The 17934-nt window shown below is 58.2% G+C and overlaps 2 protein-coding genes across 4 annotated transcripts; both read left to right on the top strand.

Annotated features, from left to right (window-relative positions):
* The first annotated feature begins 86 nt into the window (after positions 1 to 86).
* RAVER1 (ribonucleoprotein, PTB binding 1) lies at positions 87 to 14757 on the top strand. Of its 3 annotated transcripts, XM_069478204.1 has the most exons (14): positions 87 to 327; positions 1819 to 1885; positions 4265 to 4734; positions 8619 to 8810; positions 8898 to 9027; positions 9404 to 9498; positions 10370 to 10457; positions 10721 to 10932; positions 11043 to 11136; positions 11212 to 11360; positions 12165 to 12239; positions 12618 to 12758; positions 13150 to 13233; positions 13323 to 14757. In XM_069478204.1, exons 1-14 carry the CDS (start codon positions 109 to 111, stop codon positions 13467 to 13469), a joined length of 2163 nt encoding a protein of 720 aa, XP_069334305.1. In that variant the 5' UTR covers positions 87 to 108; the 3' UTR covers positions 13470 to 14757. The 3 variants fall into 3 exon arrangements, with proteins under 3 accessions (XP_069334305.1, XP_069334296.1, XP_069334312.1); XM_069478195.1 differs by having other exon boundaries at positions 11043 to 11360; XM_069478211.1 differs by having other exon boundaries at positions 98 to 327; positions 11043 to 11360; positions 13576 to 14757.
* Positions 14758 to 14875: 118 nt separating this feature from the next.
* On the top strand, positions 14876 to 17924 carry FDX2 (ferredoxin 2). The gene is made up of 5 exons (XM_069495489.1): positions 14876 to 15067; positions 15155 to 15209; positions 15422 to 15528; positions 17220 to 17307; positions 17513 to 17924. The coding sequence occupies exons 1-5, from the start codon at positions 14914 to 14916 to the stop codon at positions 17667 to 17669; spliced, it is 561 nt and encodes a 186-aa protein (XP_069351590.1). The 5' UTR covers positions 14876 to 14913; the 3' UTR covers positions 17670 to 17924.
* The last annotated feature ends 10 nt before the right edge of the window (positions 17925 to 17934 follow it).

Below are 17934 nucleotides of genomic sequence, written 5' to 3'. Positions count from 1 at the left end.
GGGAGGGAGGTGGGGCTTCTCTCAGCCAATCGGAGGGCGTTCCCTCCTTGCCGCTCTATGCCGCTCCGCCCCGGCTCGCTGGTCCCAGAAGGCGCCGGGTTTCCCAAGATGGCGGCCGACGTGTCCGTTACTCACCGGGCCCCGCTGAACCCGGAGTCTGGGGCCGAGGTTGAAGCTGGTGATGCCGCGGAGCGCCGGGCGCCCGAAGAAGAGTTGCCGCCGCTAGATCCAGAAGAGATCCGGAAGCGCCTGGAACACACCGAGCGCCAGTTCCGTAACCGCCGCAAGATACTGATCCGGGGCCTCCCGGGGGACGTGACCAACCAGGTATGGGGGGGGCGGTGTGGGAGCGTGGCGGGAAATACCACCGTGCGCGTGCGCGGGGGGGAACAGGGCCACACCATCGCTGACGTGCCCGGGGGTCGTTGGCGGGGGCGCGGGATCCACGCGGGATCGGGACAGACCAAGAGCGGGATTTGGGGGGGGGGAGATGATGAAGGGAGAAACCAACTTTGGGCTGGAGGACGTTGCTAGGGGCGACCAGAGGCTTGGGCGAGACCAAGTGATTGAAGGGGGCGGGGAATGGCGGGGGCGGGCAGATTTGGCCCTTTTTGGGGGTTGTGAATGGGCCTCTAGATTGGGACACCAGTTGCCCTTTCTCGTGCTTATCCCCACCCCCTGTATCATGGGGTGACGGGACCTCATATCCAGAAGTTTCAGGGGTGTCTGGAGCATGCCCCTCATATCACGCGTTTATTCACTCCTCTCAGAGGTAGATCCGGAAGTTACGGCAGCCCCTAAGGTCTTATCCCCCAAAACCCCGGGAATAATTTGGAAAAATTGGGTCTCCTGCCACCAGCCCACAGACCTACAGAAAGGAAAGGGGGCCTGGGTCACACCCGTTGGCCAATCTGCTTGCCAGGAGGGCCCTTCTCTTGGGGCCTACGTCCAGCAAGGCTTTCCAGTGCTCTTTGGACTCAGGGAAGTGGCATCCATGCTGCCCTGCCCTGTGACGGCGGAATGGGTTCTGTCTATCTACTGCTGAGAACCCCAGCTCTCTGGCCCACCAGCACACTTGCCACTGGTCCTTCCTGCCCATGGGTGGGCATATGCCCATGGATAGGGCTCCAGGAGTGTTGGAAGGGGCTTGATGTGGGGACAGACCAGGAGCAGGCACCACCAAGCACAATCTGGTTTGCTTCTGGAGCCAGTCCTCCTCTTGGTGCCTGCACTCCCTCGGCTGGGAACACACTGCCTCTCCGGCGAAGTGCACAGCGTGTCTCACACAAGCAGGCCCCAGCACCTTGCTCTGAAAGCTGGCTTGCGAGAGGGTGGTCCTGTCAGCAGGAGAGAGTTAGAACGTATGTGAATCCACAATGTGGGCTCATTAAGTACTGCAGTCAGGTTCCCCTGGGTGGCATTCCCGCCGCTGCCCTGACCTGCTGCATTACCTTTAACAGGTCCCTTCACCTCTCTACCCTCCATTTCCTCATATACAAAATGGGTTCATTAATACTTCACTTGTAGAGTTGTTGGAAACAGTCTCGCAAAAGGAGGTTCCGACAGGTGACGTGGCTTCCCTAAAGGCATATTCTCTAAGAGTGTGTTGTGTTGGTTAATAGCACAGGGCCTGCAGCCATGCTGGGTCTGGCCTGCTGAATGGCCTTGGGCAAATAACTGCTGTAAGCCTCAGTTTCCCCATTTGTAATAGGGGGGTGGTAAGTGACCTGCCTTCATAGCTGGTCCACGTGAAGGTGGCACCGGGTTGCTCCCTGTAGTGTCTGGTGACTCCCGGTCCTTTGTCTTCTGTCCCCGCAGGAAGTGCACGACCTGCTCAGCGACTATGAGCTCAAGTACTGTTTTGTGGACAAATACAAAGGGACAGGTTTGTGGGGCCGTGGGGTGGACCAGGGCAGGGGGTGACAGTCCTCGAAGATGGGAGGGTCCCGGCTCAGTGTCTCCTCTCCTAGGGACCTGGTATCGCCCCCAGGCTGCGCAGTAGGTTGCCTCAATCTGTCTCTGGTCCTGGGTGTCCATCTTGGGGCAGCCTTCATGTTCTCCTCCAGGCTGTGCAGCCAGATACCTTGGCACTGGGCTCACCTTCTTCCCACATTACTCGCCCCATCCTGTGTGGTCTTCCCTTTGAAGCCTTCCACACCCTTGGCTTCCACCTGGGCTGTGCCCCTCTGTCTTTGCCTAAATGGCTGCCTTCCTCCGGCCTCTAGGCCAATGTGATTTCATGCCGCTACTTGCCCTCCCCGAGGAAGCCAGCTCCGATACCACCGCCAACCCGATTAGACCTGATCCTAACACTCACCGTTATCCTCTCTCCTCACGATCTGTCTGCGGCTCCTCCTAACATGTGCCCCAGCCTCGCCATCTCCTTGGCCACCCATAAGATTCCAGGCTGTCCCCTCTTCCATCCAGGCCCCACCCAGGTGGCAGCAGGCAGCTGCCCTTCAGAGCATTGACCACTCTGGGCTGTGGTTGCTGGCTCTCCTGTCTACCTTCTGCCCGGAGTGGTCAGCTCCATTACAACGGGGACAGGTCTTGGCCCTCGGTGGATGTCAGTGCCCACCAGGCATTGTGCCGGCATTAGACCTTCCAGGGCCTTCGCTTGCAATCTGTAACATGGATGAGAAGGAGCTAAGGACAGGTGCCCCTTGGAGAGCTAATAGTGGTTAAGGTCTTGGCAAACAGACCTAGAGTTCACATCCTGCTTTGTCCTGGGGAAGTGGTTTACCCTTCCAGAGGCTCCATTTGCTCACCAGCAAATTGACTGTGACCATAACATGTGTTGTACTTGCTTGAGTTGGCCATAGAACCAAACACATTAAAATGCCTAAAAGGCTTTGGGTACTTGGCATATAGTAGGTGCTTAGTAAACAGTGGCAGGAAGGCCGGATGCAATGGCTCATACCTATAATCCCAGTACTTTGAGAGGCCAAGACAAGAGGATCACTTGAGGCCAGGAGTTCAAGACCAGCTCAGCCTGGACTATATAGCAAGACCCTGAGCATGGTAGGGTGCACCTGTAGTGCCAGCTACTTGGGAGGCTCAGGCAGGAGGGTCCCTTGAGCCCCGCAGTTCAAGGTTGCAATGAACTATAATCACACCACTGCACTTCAGCATGGGCGACAGAGTGAGACCGTGTCTCTAAAAAAAAGAAAACAGAAAGAAAAACAAAGAAAGAAAGAAGCAGTCAGTTAGTCACATGTTTACTGAGCACCTAGGTAGGTGCCACACATCAGGGATGCAGATATTGAGTGACACTTTTGTTCACACAGTCTTTCAGCAAGTATTTATTTAGTGCCTCCTATGTGCTAGGTACCAGGGACACAGTGGTGAACCAGACAGAGATGGTCTAGTCTGGGGAGGAGGATGGTATTCAGACAACTCCAAGTGTGAAGGTGAAATGGTCTTGAAGGAGCACAGAGCTGGGATCTGAAGCAGGAGCAGTCAGGGTAGGCTTCATGGGGGAAGTGACCTTTGAGGTCAGAGCTGACATGTGGGCCAGGGTTAACCAGGTAAAGAGGTAGGGCTCAGTGTTCCACACTCAGAGAACAGCAGCTGCAAAGGCCCCGGATGAAGCGTGCCTGGCATGGCCCAGGAAACAGTGGTGAGCGAGCCCACACAGGCTCCACTGGACCCTGCAACGAGAAGCCACCAGACAGGGGTGCGGCACTTTCTGCTTATCATTTTGAACAAAGCTTCCTGTGGCCACTGGGTAGATGGGGAATTGGGAGCGGCACATGGCAGCAGGGCCGAGGGGCACAGGTGGCCTGGAAAGGTGGTGGAGGGTGTTCAGAGCAGGGCTCTGGAGCCCAACTGCCAGGGTTCAAGTCCAGGCTACTCCACTTGGGTGAGGAGGCACTGTTTCCTCGCTGGCAAAATGATGGCTGTGAGGACTAACTTGTGCCCATTTGACAGATGAGGAAACTGAGGCCCCCAAAGCCTCCTAAGGTTTGGGACTTAGACCCAAGCTCAGTGACCACATGCTTAACCACCACCCTTGGTGTCACCTCGGTTGCCCACGTAGTTCTTAGGACAGAGCCAGGCAAGCGCTGCTGTGTGTGTGAGTGGGCTCACTTGCCCATGCGAGTTGCTCAAGGCTGGCAACTGTTCATACGGGGTGGTGCCCAAGGTGTCACCATCTGAGATGTCCAGCATTGGGATATCACACCTAGTTTTGAGGGCAGAGGGGTAGAGGAGCAGGCCCTCGGGGCCCCACTGACCCCGAGCTGCCCTCCTCCTGCCGCTTTAGCCTTCGTGACCCTGCTGAACGGGGAGCAGGCCGAGGCTGCCATCAGCGCTTTTCATCAGAGCCGCCTGCGGGAGCGCGAGCTGTCGGTGCAGCTGCAGCCCACGGATGCCCTGCTATGTGTGGCCAACCTGCCGCCCAGCCTCACGCAGCAGCAGTTCGAGGAGCTGGTGCGGCCCTTTGGCAGCCTGGAGCGTTGCTTCCTGGTCTACAGCGAGCGCACCGGCCACTCCAAAGGCTATGGCTTTGCCGAGTACATGAAGAAGGACTCAGCCGCCCGCGCCAAGTCAGACCTGCTGGGCAAGCCGCTGGGCTCGCGTACCCTCTACGTGCACTGGACAGACGCTGGGCAGCTGACGCCTGCTCTGCTGCACTCCCGCTGCCTCTGTGTCGACCGCCTGCCACCCGGCTTCAGCGACGTGGATGCCCTGTGCCGGGCGCTATCCGCCATCCACACACCCACCTTCTGCCAGGTGAGCCCTGTGCCCGGCGCGGGGGGCATTGGGGAGCAGATGCCAGGCCCAGAGCACCTCAGAGGGGTTCTTTGGAGTCACTTGCCTTCTCTGATCTCCTAGTTCCCTTTTCAGTAAAGCAGCAGCAACACAGCTTTGAACGGGGTGCTTGCTAGAGAGGCCTCATGGTGCGATGGGCCCGGATCTGAGCCAGAGGGCTGGGGGTGAATCCCTGGGCCACCTCAGGCCCCTCTCTGCCCGGTCAGACACAGCAAGGCTGCCCTTATAATTGCCGATCTCAACGCGTGCTCACCCCTCATTCGCTGATACCCTCATCACATGTTTGTTGAGTTCTTACCAGGCCCCAACCCTAGGCCAGGCTTTGAGGAAGGTGTTGCAGAGGGGCTGAGGTGGGAGGATCGCTTGAGGCCAGGAGTTCAAGACCAGCCTGGGCAACATAGCAATACCCCATCTCTAAAAAAAAAAAAGGAAAGTGGGGATTGGCCAGATTTCAGCCCCGAGCCTCAGTTTCCCGTCTCTGTCAGTAGGGATTCAATACCTGCCCCCACTGGGTTTGTCCAGACAATCCCATCTTCATTCAACCCACACGTGCCAGGCACTTCTGTGTGTACCTTGCTTGCCCTGTGACTGGTGCAGTGGGGCAAGGTAGGCCAGGCCCAGCTCTCTGATAGCCTTGTCCACAGACCTGCAAGGGTCCCTCAGCACTCATGTGGGTCCTGGGTACATTACCTGCAACTGCTCCTGTAACTACCTGGAGAGGCAGGTGTCATCCCCATTTTCAGGTTAGGACACTGAGGCACAGAGGAGTCGAGTGACATGCCCAGGGTCACACAGCCAGGGCCTGGCAGAGCCGGGATGGGCAGGCTGCTGCCTAGATCCGAAGCCCTGGGCCAGCCGAGAGGAGGCCACTGCTTGGGCTGGGATGGGACAGTCCTAGGCTCAGACCCCAGCTCTGCAGCTTTGAGCGGGTCCCGGCTGCCTTGTGTAAGTGGGGTGTTGGTGCCCCATTTAAACCAGTCGTCTTTCGGAAAGTTGCCCACTTACCATTCATTCTGCTGCCTGCTGTCGCACACCTGTGTCCAGGAGGACACAGGGTGAATTATTATTAAAAGGATTTGTTCTGTAAAATTTGGATTCAGCCAAAAGGCCACACTCAAAGATCCAGAAGGCCACATGTGGCCCCAAGGCCACAGGTTCCCCACCCCTCCACCAGACATTTATTGAGCACCTGCTGAGTACTAGGCATTGAAGCAGTTTGCCTCCGAGGAGCTCACGTTACATGTCCTGGTTGAATGTGATACCTATTTAGTAACCATGTGGCCTTGGTCACCCTTTGACCGCTCCGAGTCTCTCTCTGTTCATCTGTAAGATGGGCGTGATTATGAGAAGATGCACGGCCCAACTGAGCCAACACTTTTCCTGGCCAGGGGCTCAGCGAGTGCAGGGCCCAGGCCTGGTCACGTCCTGTAGCGTCGCTGCCTGGTTTGGCCACTGCCTGGAACAGGAGTGTTCCCTTCTCCACCCCTTGTTCAGTATCTTATTTAATCCTTACAACAGCCCTATGAGGTAGGGCCAGTTGCTGGCCCATTTTGCAGATGAGGAAAGAGGAGGACAGGGACATGCAAGTGCAGTGACCAGCCAGGTTGGCCAGCCGGCAAGAGGCGGGCTGGGATTCCAGGTGGGACAGCTGACCTCAGGGCCCAGGTGCTTCAGTCAGGCACCCCCGGCCCCTGAGATCGCCAGATGCCAAACTGCGAGTTTATTGTCCTTGTGGGGGTTAGGGAGCCGGGTGTTTGTTTTCTAGGTAGTCAAGATGAGACTCGTGGGGAAACCCACAGAAACCCACTGCAGTGCGTTCCGCCATTTATTCATAGGCAGATTGACATGTCTTAATTGCTTCATTTTATTACAAAGTTGCTTATAAATATTTACCATGCAAATGTATAAAGCAAGTCTCATAAGACCTTGGGTGTTATTAAAAAGCCTTTTGCACTTATTTTTGTGAATGGCCAGTCCAGTCTCACTTCAGAATTCATTCAGCATATCCGGAAAGCTGAGGCTCCCTCCTTGCTGGCCTCAAGTTTGCTATGTTCCTTGTTTAAAACAACCCATGAGGTTGTTTTGTGCACTTCAAAATACATATGCTGTGTACTTTCCAGCTTCCCCCCCCCCCCCCTTTTTTTTGAGACACAGTCTTGCTCTGTTTCCTGGGCTAGAGTGCCGTGGCATCAGCTGAGCTCACAGCAACCTCAAACTCCTGGGTTCAAGCGATCCTTCTGCCTCAGCCTCCCCAGTAGCTGGGACCACAAGCATGTACCACCATGCCTGGCTAATTTTTTTCTATATATTTTTAGCTGTCCAGATCATTTCTTTCTATTTTTAATAGAGACGGGCTCTCACTCTTGCTCATGCTGGTCTCGAACTCCTGACCTCGAGCGATCCTCCCACCTCGGCCTCCCAGAGTGCTAGGATTACAGGCGTGAGCCACCACGCCCGGCCTGTCCCCTTTTTTTGACCCAAATACTGCTGTGCCTGGTTTGGTCTCCTTTCTCCACCTGCTCTGTGGCATGTTTCTGTGCTCAGGCACAAGAGCTTTCTTAGTTCTTTTGTGGCTGGGCATGTTCCATTTGATGGACACTATGCTATGCTAACCCCTACTGGTGGACGGGGCATTGGTCCCGGGGCATTGGTCCCGAGCCACAACCCAGCCATCCGCTTGTCACTTCAGACCAGGAGAGACAGCATTGTTTCTTGGGACAGCCCTCACCACGCCCAGGGTGGCCAGTTCCATGAAGGGCATCTGCCTGACCTTGTCTGATCTCAGGTCTAGCTCCATGGCCTGGACAAGAGACCCCCTCACTCCCCAGTGTCCTCAGGGGGGGCGCTGAAAATGCCTGCCTCTGCGATGTGGTGACATAACGCCAGCGGCACCGAGCCCTCAGGTGTGCAGCGTGGTCCCTCGGTGCCAGGCAGGGCCTGGGTTGGGTGCCCTCACAGAATTTCTGCTTGCTGTGGGACAGCCCCCATCCACAGTTCCAGCACCCAAAGTGCCCTGACAACCAAGGGCTTTGTCCCTTGAGTTTGTGGCAGCCCCAAACCTGCCCCGAACCAATGCGGGCCCCTTGTGGCCTTGATCTTTACGTCTTGGTCTTGCCACGTAGTGGTTCGTGTGTTTGTGGTTCGGGGAGCTGCCCCAGACCCCACTGGGAGTGCCTGGTACATAACACTCGCTGTGTGCGGCACTCTGCCCCTCCAATCTCCCCAAAACCTCAGTCCTGGAGCATACCTGGCCCCAGGGGTCCAGGGAAGGGGCTGTGGGCCCAAAGATCCAAGTGGCTGCTGTCAAGGCAAGAGACCCCCCTACCCTAGCTGTGGCTGTACCTCTGTCCTTAGTGCTCCCTGGCTGCGTGATCACTGCCTGCCTGGCACCGGCAGCCTCGAACCCAAGCTTGGAAGCCACCTGCCTTACCCACAGGCTGTGCGCCCTTCCCGGTCCTGCCTGCAGTGTCCTCACCTTGTGGTCAGGGGGTGCTCCGGAGCCACCTGCCTATCTCCCACCTTGCACCTCGGTGTGCTCTGGAATCCCAGTGGAAGTCCCTCTCTGTGGCGTTGCCCTCCCAGCCGCTGTGTGGCCTTGGGTGAGCTACCCTCTGCCTCAGTTGCCTGCTCTGGAAAATGAGTCTGGTGCAGCCTCCCAGGGCCGTGGAGAAGATCAGATGAGCCGGTGCAGGAACAGAGCTCAGGACGGTGCCTGGCGCTAAGGTCCCCCTCTCTGGAGGGTCCCTGTCACGATCAGGAGCCACGTTTGGTTACTGTCGTCACTTCACGGGGTGGTGCAGTCACTGCCACCATGGCACTCATGCCTGCCTGCCTCCTCTCCACAGCTGGCTTGTGGCCAGGACGGGCAGCTGAAGGGCTTTGCGGTGCTGGAGTACGAGTCGGCAGAGATGGCGGAGGAGGCACAGCAGCGGGCGGATGGCCTGGCCCTGGGGGGCAGCCACCTGCGCATCTCCTTCTGCGCCCCTGGGCCCCCCGGCCGCAGCATGCTGGCTGCACTCATCGCTGCCCAGGCCACGGTGAGCGTGCTCGGGTGGGAGCGCCCCAGGGTGGGGATGGGGAGACCCCGGGCAGAGCACTGAGCTGCCCTCCACTCCTCCCCGCAGGCCCTCAACCGGGGCAAGGGGCTCCTGCCTGAGCCCAACATCCTGCAGCTGCTCAACAACCTGGGGCCGTCCGCCTCCCTCCAGCTGCTGCTCAACCCCCTGCTCCATGGCAGCGCAGGGGGCAAGCAGGGTAAGGCGGGGCCAGGCGGGAACCCAGCGCGCTCAGAACAGGGGCCGCAGCCCTGTCTTCCGTGTTCCCTGGAATTCTCCTCTCAGCAGCAGGCACAAGCCCTTGGGGAGGGCTCAGGAGAATGGAGGTGGCCCGAGGGAACTGCTGCTGCCCACCCAGGGGTGGGGACAGCAGAGCAGCCCGTAGCCAGGGCAGGTGGTGGGAGGACGGGGCCGTCCCTCCCTGGAGTGGACTCTGCCTCTTCTGAGCCCTTCCTTTGGGCACATCTGTTATCCCCTGAAAGCTTCAGTTTCTTGCTCTGGCAACAGACTTGGTGCTGTGTTTCATGGTGAGGGGACACAGGGACCACCGCCCATTCCCTTATGTCTCCCCGCAGGCCTCCTGGGTGCCCCGCCGGCCATGCCCCTGCTCAACGGGCCAGCCCTGTCCACGGCACTGCTGCAGCTCGCCCTGCAGACCCAGAGCCAGAAGGTAATGTCGCCCCTCCCCACACCCGCACAGCCCTTCCTAGCACGGCTGGCCTGCCTGAGGGTGGCCGTCAGTGGCGTTGGGGGACCTTTGGCTGTGTCCCTGGGGCCCAGGATGAGGGTGATGCTGACTCACCCCATCCAATCCCACACAGCAGGGTTTGCCTTTCCCTCTGCTCTGGGAGGGCCCCTGGCCTTGGTGGCCAGGGCGGGGTCAGGGGACCTGGACACACACCCATTTACATTCTGAGACGGGGCGTGGGCTGGGAGTGCCACTGCTGGGCACCAGTTTGTGAATAGACTCTGCTCGATGTCTCCCCTGCAGAGGAGCCACTTGGGGAAGAAAGTCCAGGCTGGCCCCCTCAGTACGCACACACGTGGACATACGTGTACGGGTACACGTATACAGACACAGACAGACACAGACGCACCCATTCCCCACCCTGTCTGGTTGGGTTCCCTGGGGCCTAGTTGGTGACATGGGTGTGTTCAGTGGTAACAGACAAAGTGGAAGCTTGTGGGCTCAGACCTTGTGTGACTAAATGACTAGGACCCCCTACACCATGCTGTGTGACCATTTGCCAGCGGCTGGGTTTTGGAGAGTGTGTGCCTAAGAAGGACCGTCACTGTGTCTGACGTTGATGGGCAGTGTGGGGTGACAGGCCCTGGCATGCAGGAGACCCTCAGTGGCCTGGCTGACCAGATGGGCAAAGGGTGGCATGTCACAGGCATGGGCAAACACCGTGTGTGTCTGCCTGGGACTAGCTATAGGGTCTCGATATGCTGAGTGTTGCGACCTTCAAGACTCTGGGTGACACCTATCTGCTGCCCAGGCCACCCTGCCCCATCTCCAGCTGTCTGTGCTCTGTTCCTAGAAGCCCGGGATCCTAGGAGATTCACCCCTGGGCACCCTCCAGCCTGGCGCCCAGCCGGCCACCCCCCTCCTGGGAGAGCTGTCTGCAGGTAACATAGACCCCGCCCCGCGTCTCTCCGGACACCAGCACTCTGCCCCTCCCAAGCCCCTTTTCCCCACTGGAGTTGGAAGTTCCCAGCTGTGTGGCCTTGGGCAAGTGACACAGCCGCTTTGGGTCTCAGCATCCTCATCTGTCAGTTGGGTGCCCACCTCACGGAGTGGCCGTGAGCTTTGTTCAGCGGGCAACACTTAGTTGCCCTGGGAAGAGGGGTCCTGTGTGGCCGGGCCACTGAACTCCTCCTTCTCTCCGTAGGGGGGGGCCTGCCCCCGGAGCTGCCACCCCGGCGAGGGAAGCCACCACCCCTGTTGCCACCACTGCTTGGGCCCGCTGCGGGTGACCGGGAGGCCATGGGCCTGGGTCCCCCAGCCACCCAGCACACTCCTCCCCCAGCCCCCGTAGGGCTCCGAGGCACTGGCCTCAGGGGCCTCCAGAAAGACAGTGGGCCTCTGCCGACGCCCCCTGGGGTAAGGCCTCGCTCTACACCTGCCACCACTCCAGCCACCCACCCCAGCCTCCCACCCAGCCAGGTCCGCCCCTGCCGGGGGCCCTCGTGAATCCGGCCCTCCCGCTGCAGGTCTCGCTGCTGGGGGAGCCTCCCAAGGACTACCGGATCCCCCTGAATCCCTACCTGAACCTACACAGCCTGCTCCCGGCCAGCAGCCTGGCGGGTAAGGAGGCCCGGGGCTGGGGAGGCGCCGGGAGAAGCCGCCGCCCAGCTGAGGGCCCCCTGCCTAACCCCGCAGCCCCTGGCGGTGGCGGCGGTGGCGGCAGCAGCAGCAGCAGTAGCAGCAAAGCCTTCCAGCTTAAGTCCCGCCTGCTCAGCCCCCTCACCAGCGCCCGCCTGCCCCCCGAACCAGGGCTACCCGACAGCTACGGCTTCGACTACCCTTCGGTGAGTGGCTGGCTGCGTAGCCCTTCATCCCCTGAGACCAAACCATTCTCCAAACTGGTATTTCTCTAATACTGACTGGTATTTCTCTAATACTGACTGGTATTTCTCTAATACTGACTGCCAGGCCACGAGCTAGTGGGGACTGTGCCGGATGCATTGCTGCCCTTACCCCTCCCGTCCATCTGTCTCTGCACATCCGACCCTGCTTCTTGTCTGTCCGTTCCCAAGACCTGGTGATCTCAGCCCACATCTGTCTGTTAGTCTTTCTGTCCCTCCCGACAGGCCTTAGGCCATGCTCGGTCCCCCTAGAGACAGGCTCAGCCTCCTGCCCGGCTCTGTCCATCTCTCCTGCCTTTGATTCTCGTTTCTGTCCCTGGAGAGTTGGTCCTTTTATGATCCCAACGTCCTCCAGGTCAGAAATTGCAAACTGGCCGCCTACAGGCCGCCTGTGTTATGTTTGCCCCACACAGGGCTTCAAACAAATCACAACTAAAATAAATGTCAACACAGGGGAATTTTGAGAAGTCACACAGCATGGATTCCCAGCTTGCCTTGAGAACTTCAAACACCTGGCCTTGCTGGGGCCATGCACCTTCACAGCAGCCACTGCTGGGGCCGAGGGGCAGCTGCCCCCTGGGACGGGGCATGTTCTGCCTCATTCCAGCTCCCCAGCCTCTCACGGCCCCTACGGGCCACGTTTGCCTCCTCCTGGCCCCAGAATGGTAGGGGACAACTTCCCTGGTGACCACTATGCCATGGAGTTCAGCCAGCCTGACCCACTGTGCTTCTCCCACTTTCATTCAGGATGTGGGACCTCGGCGGCTCTTCTCCCACCCACGGGAGCCAGCCCTCGGGCCTCACGGACCCAGCCGACACAAGGTAAGAGCTGCCCTGCATGTCCCACCTGCCGGGTGTAGCAGTTAGCCTTTGCCGTGTAACAAGCCATGCCACTGCTTAGCCTAGAGCAGCAAGCATTTTATAATGTCTCACCATTCTGCAGGGCTATGGGTGGTCCCCTGAAGTCACCTGGTGCTCTCCTGGGCCTCAGTGGGGCACATGGCCTCACTCACATACCTTGGTCATCCACGGGCTGGGACGGTTCATCTCTGTGCTGCTAGCCTGTGCTATTTGCGGGATCTCTTCGATCCTGCTGGCCACAGCTAGTTAGGGCAAAGCGCAGAGCTGTTTGGGGGGATCCTACGCAAGGGAGTGGATGCTACAGTCACCTACTCTAGTGAGCTGACCCTTTCTCTGCAGATGTCTCCCCCGCCCAGCGGCTTTGGCGAGCGGAGTGGTGGGGGCGGAGGCGGGCCCCTCTCTCACTTCTACTCGGGCTCACCCACCTCCTACTTCACCAGCGGCCTGCAGGCTGGCCTTAAGCAAAGCCACCTCAACAAGGTAAGGAGCCTCCCCAGCTGAGGACAGGTCCCCTGGGACAGCCAGGATTCGGAGGCACCTGCCACCAGGGCTCTGTGACTTTCGCTGCCTAGGCCAAGGTTGGGGTGGTGGCAGGGGTCAGTCCTGCTCAGGACAGAGTGGAAGCAGCCTGTGGTCCTCCCTCCATGCTAGTCTTCCCTCATGTCCTCCCCCAGCAGCCCAGGGGGTGGGTGGTATTAGTCCCATTTGACAGATAAGGAAACTGAGGCTCAGAGAAATGGTGTGATCTGCCCCAGGTCTCATAGTAAGTGGCAGAGGCAAGACTGGAACCTGAAACCCCTCAACTTCCCTCTGGGGGTGTTCCCTGTGTTCCCCAAGAAGTGACCTGTCCCACCTCTCTCATTTCTCCCAGGCTGTCGGCTCCTCCCCACTGGGCTCCGGAGAAGGGCTCCTGGGTCTTGGTCCTGGGCCCAACGGTCACAGCCACCTGCTGAAGGTACGGGCAGGGTGTGGGGACGTGCAGGGCTGGGGAGCCCTGACCATCGGGCAGCCCCTGACCCGCCGCCCCCTGCCCTCTGTCCCCAGACCCCACTGGGCGGCCAGAAACGCAGCTTTGCCCACCTGCTGCCCTCGCCCGAGCCCAGCCCCGAAGGCAGCTACGTGGGCCAGCACTCCCAGGGCCTCGGCGGGCACTACGCGGACTCCTACCTGAAGCGGAAGAGAATTTTCTAAGGGGCTGGCACCAGAGATGCCTGAGGACCTGCACCAAATCGCTTTTGGGTTTTCTGGTGTTTTGTTTTGTGTTTTTTTTAAAACATTTTCTTTCTTTCGGTAATAGAAAAATCTCTGAAAGACTTTACTGACCAACCAGCCGGAGCCTCAGGAGCCCAAGGAGTGTGGGGGCGTCTAGGGGCCTCAGTGCCCCTCTGGCCAGCTCCCGGAGCCGAAACCCTGCAGCCTTAAGAGGGGCCCTGGCCTGCTCTCTCCCTCCCTGTCTCCCGTCCTCTGCCTGTACCCGTCTCTCTAGGAGTCTTCTCCTGCCTCGTCACTCCTGTATTTTGGCCTTTCGAGTGCCTTGGAGGTTTCCCTGACCTCCCGTGAGGATCAGAGACTGTCCCCCTTTTTTAACTTTGACAATTGACTTTTGTTTCCTTTTCTAATGTTTAATTTTTAAACCATCCAGGACAACCCCCAGCTCTGATTCCTTCAAGGTCCAGCCTGTCTGGGCTTCATTCCACACTTTGCGGTTTGAAACAGCTCAGCCCTTTTCTCTTTTCCCGTGTCTGCTGCAGGCATGGCTGTTCTCCTGCCTCTGCCTGCCCACTCTGGCCTGTACCCCAGCTCCAGGTCCCCGGCTCCCTGCCACAGCCCCCTTGCCTTCTGATGCCTTAAAGCTGGGCCCCAGGCCCTGCTGGCCAGAGCTTCAGACGCCGAACTCTGGGAGCTTGACTATGGACCAAACAGCTCTGGCCTGGGGATTGGGCCCCCCCTGCCTAGGGTCTCCACCCTGGGGACAGTAGTAGGCCAAAGCCTTCTTGGCAAACCAACCCCACCACTCCTTTGCCCAGTTGGACTTTCTCTGCCAGCTTAAACCAGTACCCCTGCTGTCTGTCTGTGGGAGTCAGGCATGGCGCCCATCTCACTGAGCCTCTGCTGTCCACCCCCTTGTTGAACTACACCCTCCAGCCCCAGGCCAGATCACTGGAGCTGGCCTCCTTCCGGCCCAGCCCCAGAAACCAACAGCTCTGTGCAGATAAGCTCTGCACCTGCCCACCAGCAGGCTCTGTGGACCTGAGGTGACCCTGGGCCCTGCCCCTGGCCAACTGGGCCACCAGCTTCCCTCCCCTGAATGGGGACCTACATCCACTCCAGGGGATGTCCTCTCTCCCCAATCTCACCACACAGACCTTTGCTGAATTAAAGTTTGTAAGTAAATGGTTTTAAAGAAATCAGAGCTGGCTGTTTCTTGGCACAACAGTGGGCCTGGGTGGGAGGTCTGGGACACCCCAGCAGGTTTCCATGCGCCGGATCCTGCCCTGCACCTTTCCACCCTGGTAGTCCCCACGTGGGCCTCTTACTGCCGCGGTCCTCAAACGCTTGGCGCTTATGTTCGGGTAATTACGGGCCTTTTGCGCGCCTGTCCGGTAGAGCGCATGCTCAGTTGCCGGGTCACGTGATGACTGTCATGGCCGCCTCCATGGCCCGAGGAGGCGTGAATGCGAAGGTTCTGCTGCGGGCTGCCAGGGGCACCTGGTGGAGCAGGCCTGAGGTCTGTTCGGGGTCCGGGGAGGCGGCAGCGCCGGCGATAACAAGAAAATTCCAGGGGACAGGTACCTAGGACGCCCGGGATAGGCAGCGTTAACTCGTCGGACGCCGGCTGGGTGGGGCGCAGCCGCTCACCCAACCGTGTTTTCTAGGCTCTCGCCAGACGGGAGAGGAGGAGGCCGGCGGCACTGAGCGGCCCGGGGACGTGTGAGTGCAGGGGCCAAGTCCCCCATTTCTCATACCACAAGGTTCCCCTGGTCCCCGCTTTGCCCTCAAGCTTCGTCCCTAGGTCCCTATGCTACCTCGCTCTGTTCGGTCCTTGTCCGTCAAACCTCAGCCCCAACTTTCTAACCATAGATTCTACCCGGGCCCCTGAGCCCATCGTCCACTTCAGCATTCGCACCTCTGTCTGTCCCCAGAGTGAATGTGGTGTTCGTAGACCGGTCAGGCCAGCGGATACCAGTGAGCGGCAAAGTCGGGGACAATGTTCTCCACCTGGCCCAGCGCCACGGGGTGGACCTGGAAGGTAGGAGCCGGGCACAGGGAATTGAGGAGGTCCTTATCCATTCGTTCAAAAACACACAAATCAGGTATGTCTCTCCACTACTTAACCCACCCATGACTTCCCACCAAATATGGACTAAAATTCAGACTTCACACTGTGGCCCTATTCCGTTCCTAGCTCTTGTTTGTTATTTATTAGAGGCCACTAGAACTCCTGCCTTCCGGGAGCTTTTGGTCTCTTCTCTCTTCCTCCCCTTATTCAAGCCACACTGGCTTTCTTGCTGTTCCTCAAACAGCTAAACTCATTCCTGCCTCAGGGCCTTTGCATGGGCTGTTTCCTCTGTCTGAAGTCCTTTCCCAAGATACATTCTGGCTCCTTCTCATCCTTCAGATCTCAATGTAAATGTCATCTCCCTGACAATCTTATCCCCCTGGGTCCAGCTAAAGTCCCCGTGCCCTAGTCACTGTATCGTATCAGTGTGATATGATATGACACATAGCACATCTCAGTGTTTCATTTCCTTCTTTGTCACCTGTCCCCCAATGAGATCAAAGACCCATGTTCTCCTTGTTCACACTTGTCTGTTGCCTATTGTGGTTCTTATATTGATCTTATCAGTATTTGTTGAGGGAAAGATAATAATAGGAGAAATCACTTTAGGCTGTTGATACATATTAACTGATCGAATCTTCATGACAACTTTGTATGGGAGGGGAGACCATTATTCCCTTTTATAGGTGAGCAAAGTGATCTCCAGGATACGAGTAAGTGATAAAACTAGATTTCAGTCCAGCTCACTTTAGCAACTAATCTGTGGTACTCGTCTATGACCATTGAATACCTACTGTGTGTCAGGCAACAGTGTACAAAACAGATAAGGCCTCTATCATCTCACACCAATTTCAGCCTAATAGGGACAGTAATCCTATAACTAAACATATAACTACGTCATGAGCAACTGGGAAGGGTGGTCAGAAGGAAAATGTACAGGGTTCATTTTTGGGGGGTGACTATAATAGGGAACCTGATTTAATTATTAAATGAGGCAGAGATGTTGGGGGATCATGGCAGGCTTTCCTCAAGTTCTGTCGTGGAATCCATTGGCTAGCATCTGGGACAGAGATTGGAACATGAGTTTTAGAAGCAGGTGGCCTGTGTTCTCATTTTGCCTCCTACCAGCTGTGTAACCCTGAGTAAGGTACTTAGCCTCTTGGGCCCTTGTTTCCTCATCTATAAAATGGGATAATTTAGTTCCTATCTCACTGAATTGCTGTGAAGATTAAACTGTTTAGGCCAGGCGCGGTGGCTCATGCCTGTAATCCTAGCACTCTGGGAGGCCTAGGCGGGAGGATCGGTTGAGGTCAGGAGTTTGAGACCAGCCTGAGCAAGAGCGAGACCCTGTCTCTACTAAAACAGAAAAAATTAGCCAGGTGTGGTGGTGCATGCCTGTAGTCCCAGCACCTCGGGAGGCTGAGGCAGGAGGATCACTTGAGCCCAGGTGTTTGAGGTTGCTGTGAGCTAGGCTGATGCCACGGCACTCTGCCCAGGGTGACAGAGTGAGACTGACAGAGTAAGAGTTGGGAACAGCTAGCCAGGTAAATGACAGGGTGGAGGGTGTGCACAGTGCGTGTGCAGGCCCTGGAGGGACAGATGAGGCATGTGGTAAAACAAGGCTTCTCCTCCTGACCGGACCCCTCACTTCTTGTCCCCAGGGGCCTGCGAAGCCTCCCTGGCATGCTCCACCTGCCATGTGTACGTGAGTGAGGACCACCTGGACTTGCTGCCGCCTCCTGAGGAGAGGTGAGCTCCTCCCAGCTGCAGGCTTGGCCACGGGCCTCTGCGTTCCAGGAGTCCAGAGGTGCTCCCCTCCCCTCCCCTCCCCACCCCACCCCACCCCACCCCACCTCCAGCTCCTGGAAGGGGAGCTGCCCCTCTGACTGCTCCCGGCGGACCCCCTATCTCCCCAGCAGCCGAGCCAGCCTAACCACTGCCCTTGTTACCCCAGGGAAGATGACATGCTGGACATGGCCCCCCTCCTGCAGGAGAACTCCCGGTTGGGCTGCCAGATCGTGCTGACACCAGAGCTGGAAGGGGCGGAATTCACCCTGCCCAAGATCACCAGGAACTTCTACGTGGACGGCCACATCCCCAAGCCCCACTGACATGGGCAGCTGGACAGGCCTGGACCGCCGTGGCGCCAGAGTGAGGACTGAAGGAATAGTCAAGTTGCCAGCCCAGCCCAGAGCACTGAGAGGCCGGAGAAAGAAGCAGGAAGCCCTGGAGAAGGCCAAAGCCCCTGCTTGGGAGAGATCCCATCGCCTGGCCAGGCTCTGGTGGGGATAGGGCCGCTACCGGGGCGGCCTCCCGCACACCCCTGAGAATTGGGGTGCCAGGAGGGGTGGACTTAAATCAGAGCTGCAATAAAAC

This window comes from Eulemur rufifrons, chromosome 2 (assembly GCF_041146395.1).
Source record: "Eulemur rufifrons isolate Redbay chromosome 2, OSU_ERuf_1, whole genome shotgun sequence".
Taxonomy (NCBI): domain Eukaryota; kingdom Metazoa; phylum Chordata; class Mammalia; order Primates; family Lemuridae; genus Eulemur; species Eulemur rufifrons.
Note: the sequence above shows the minus strand (reverse complement) of the source record. Positions and strands in the feature narration are given on the sequence as shown.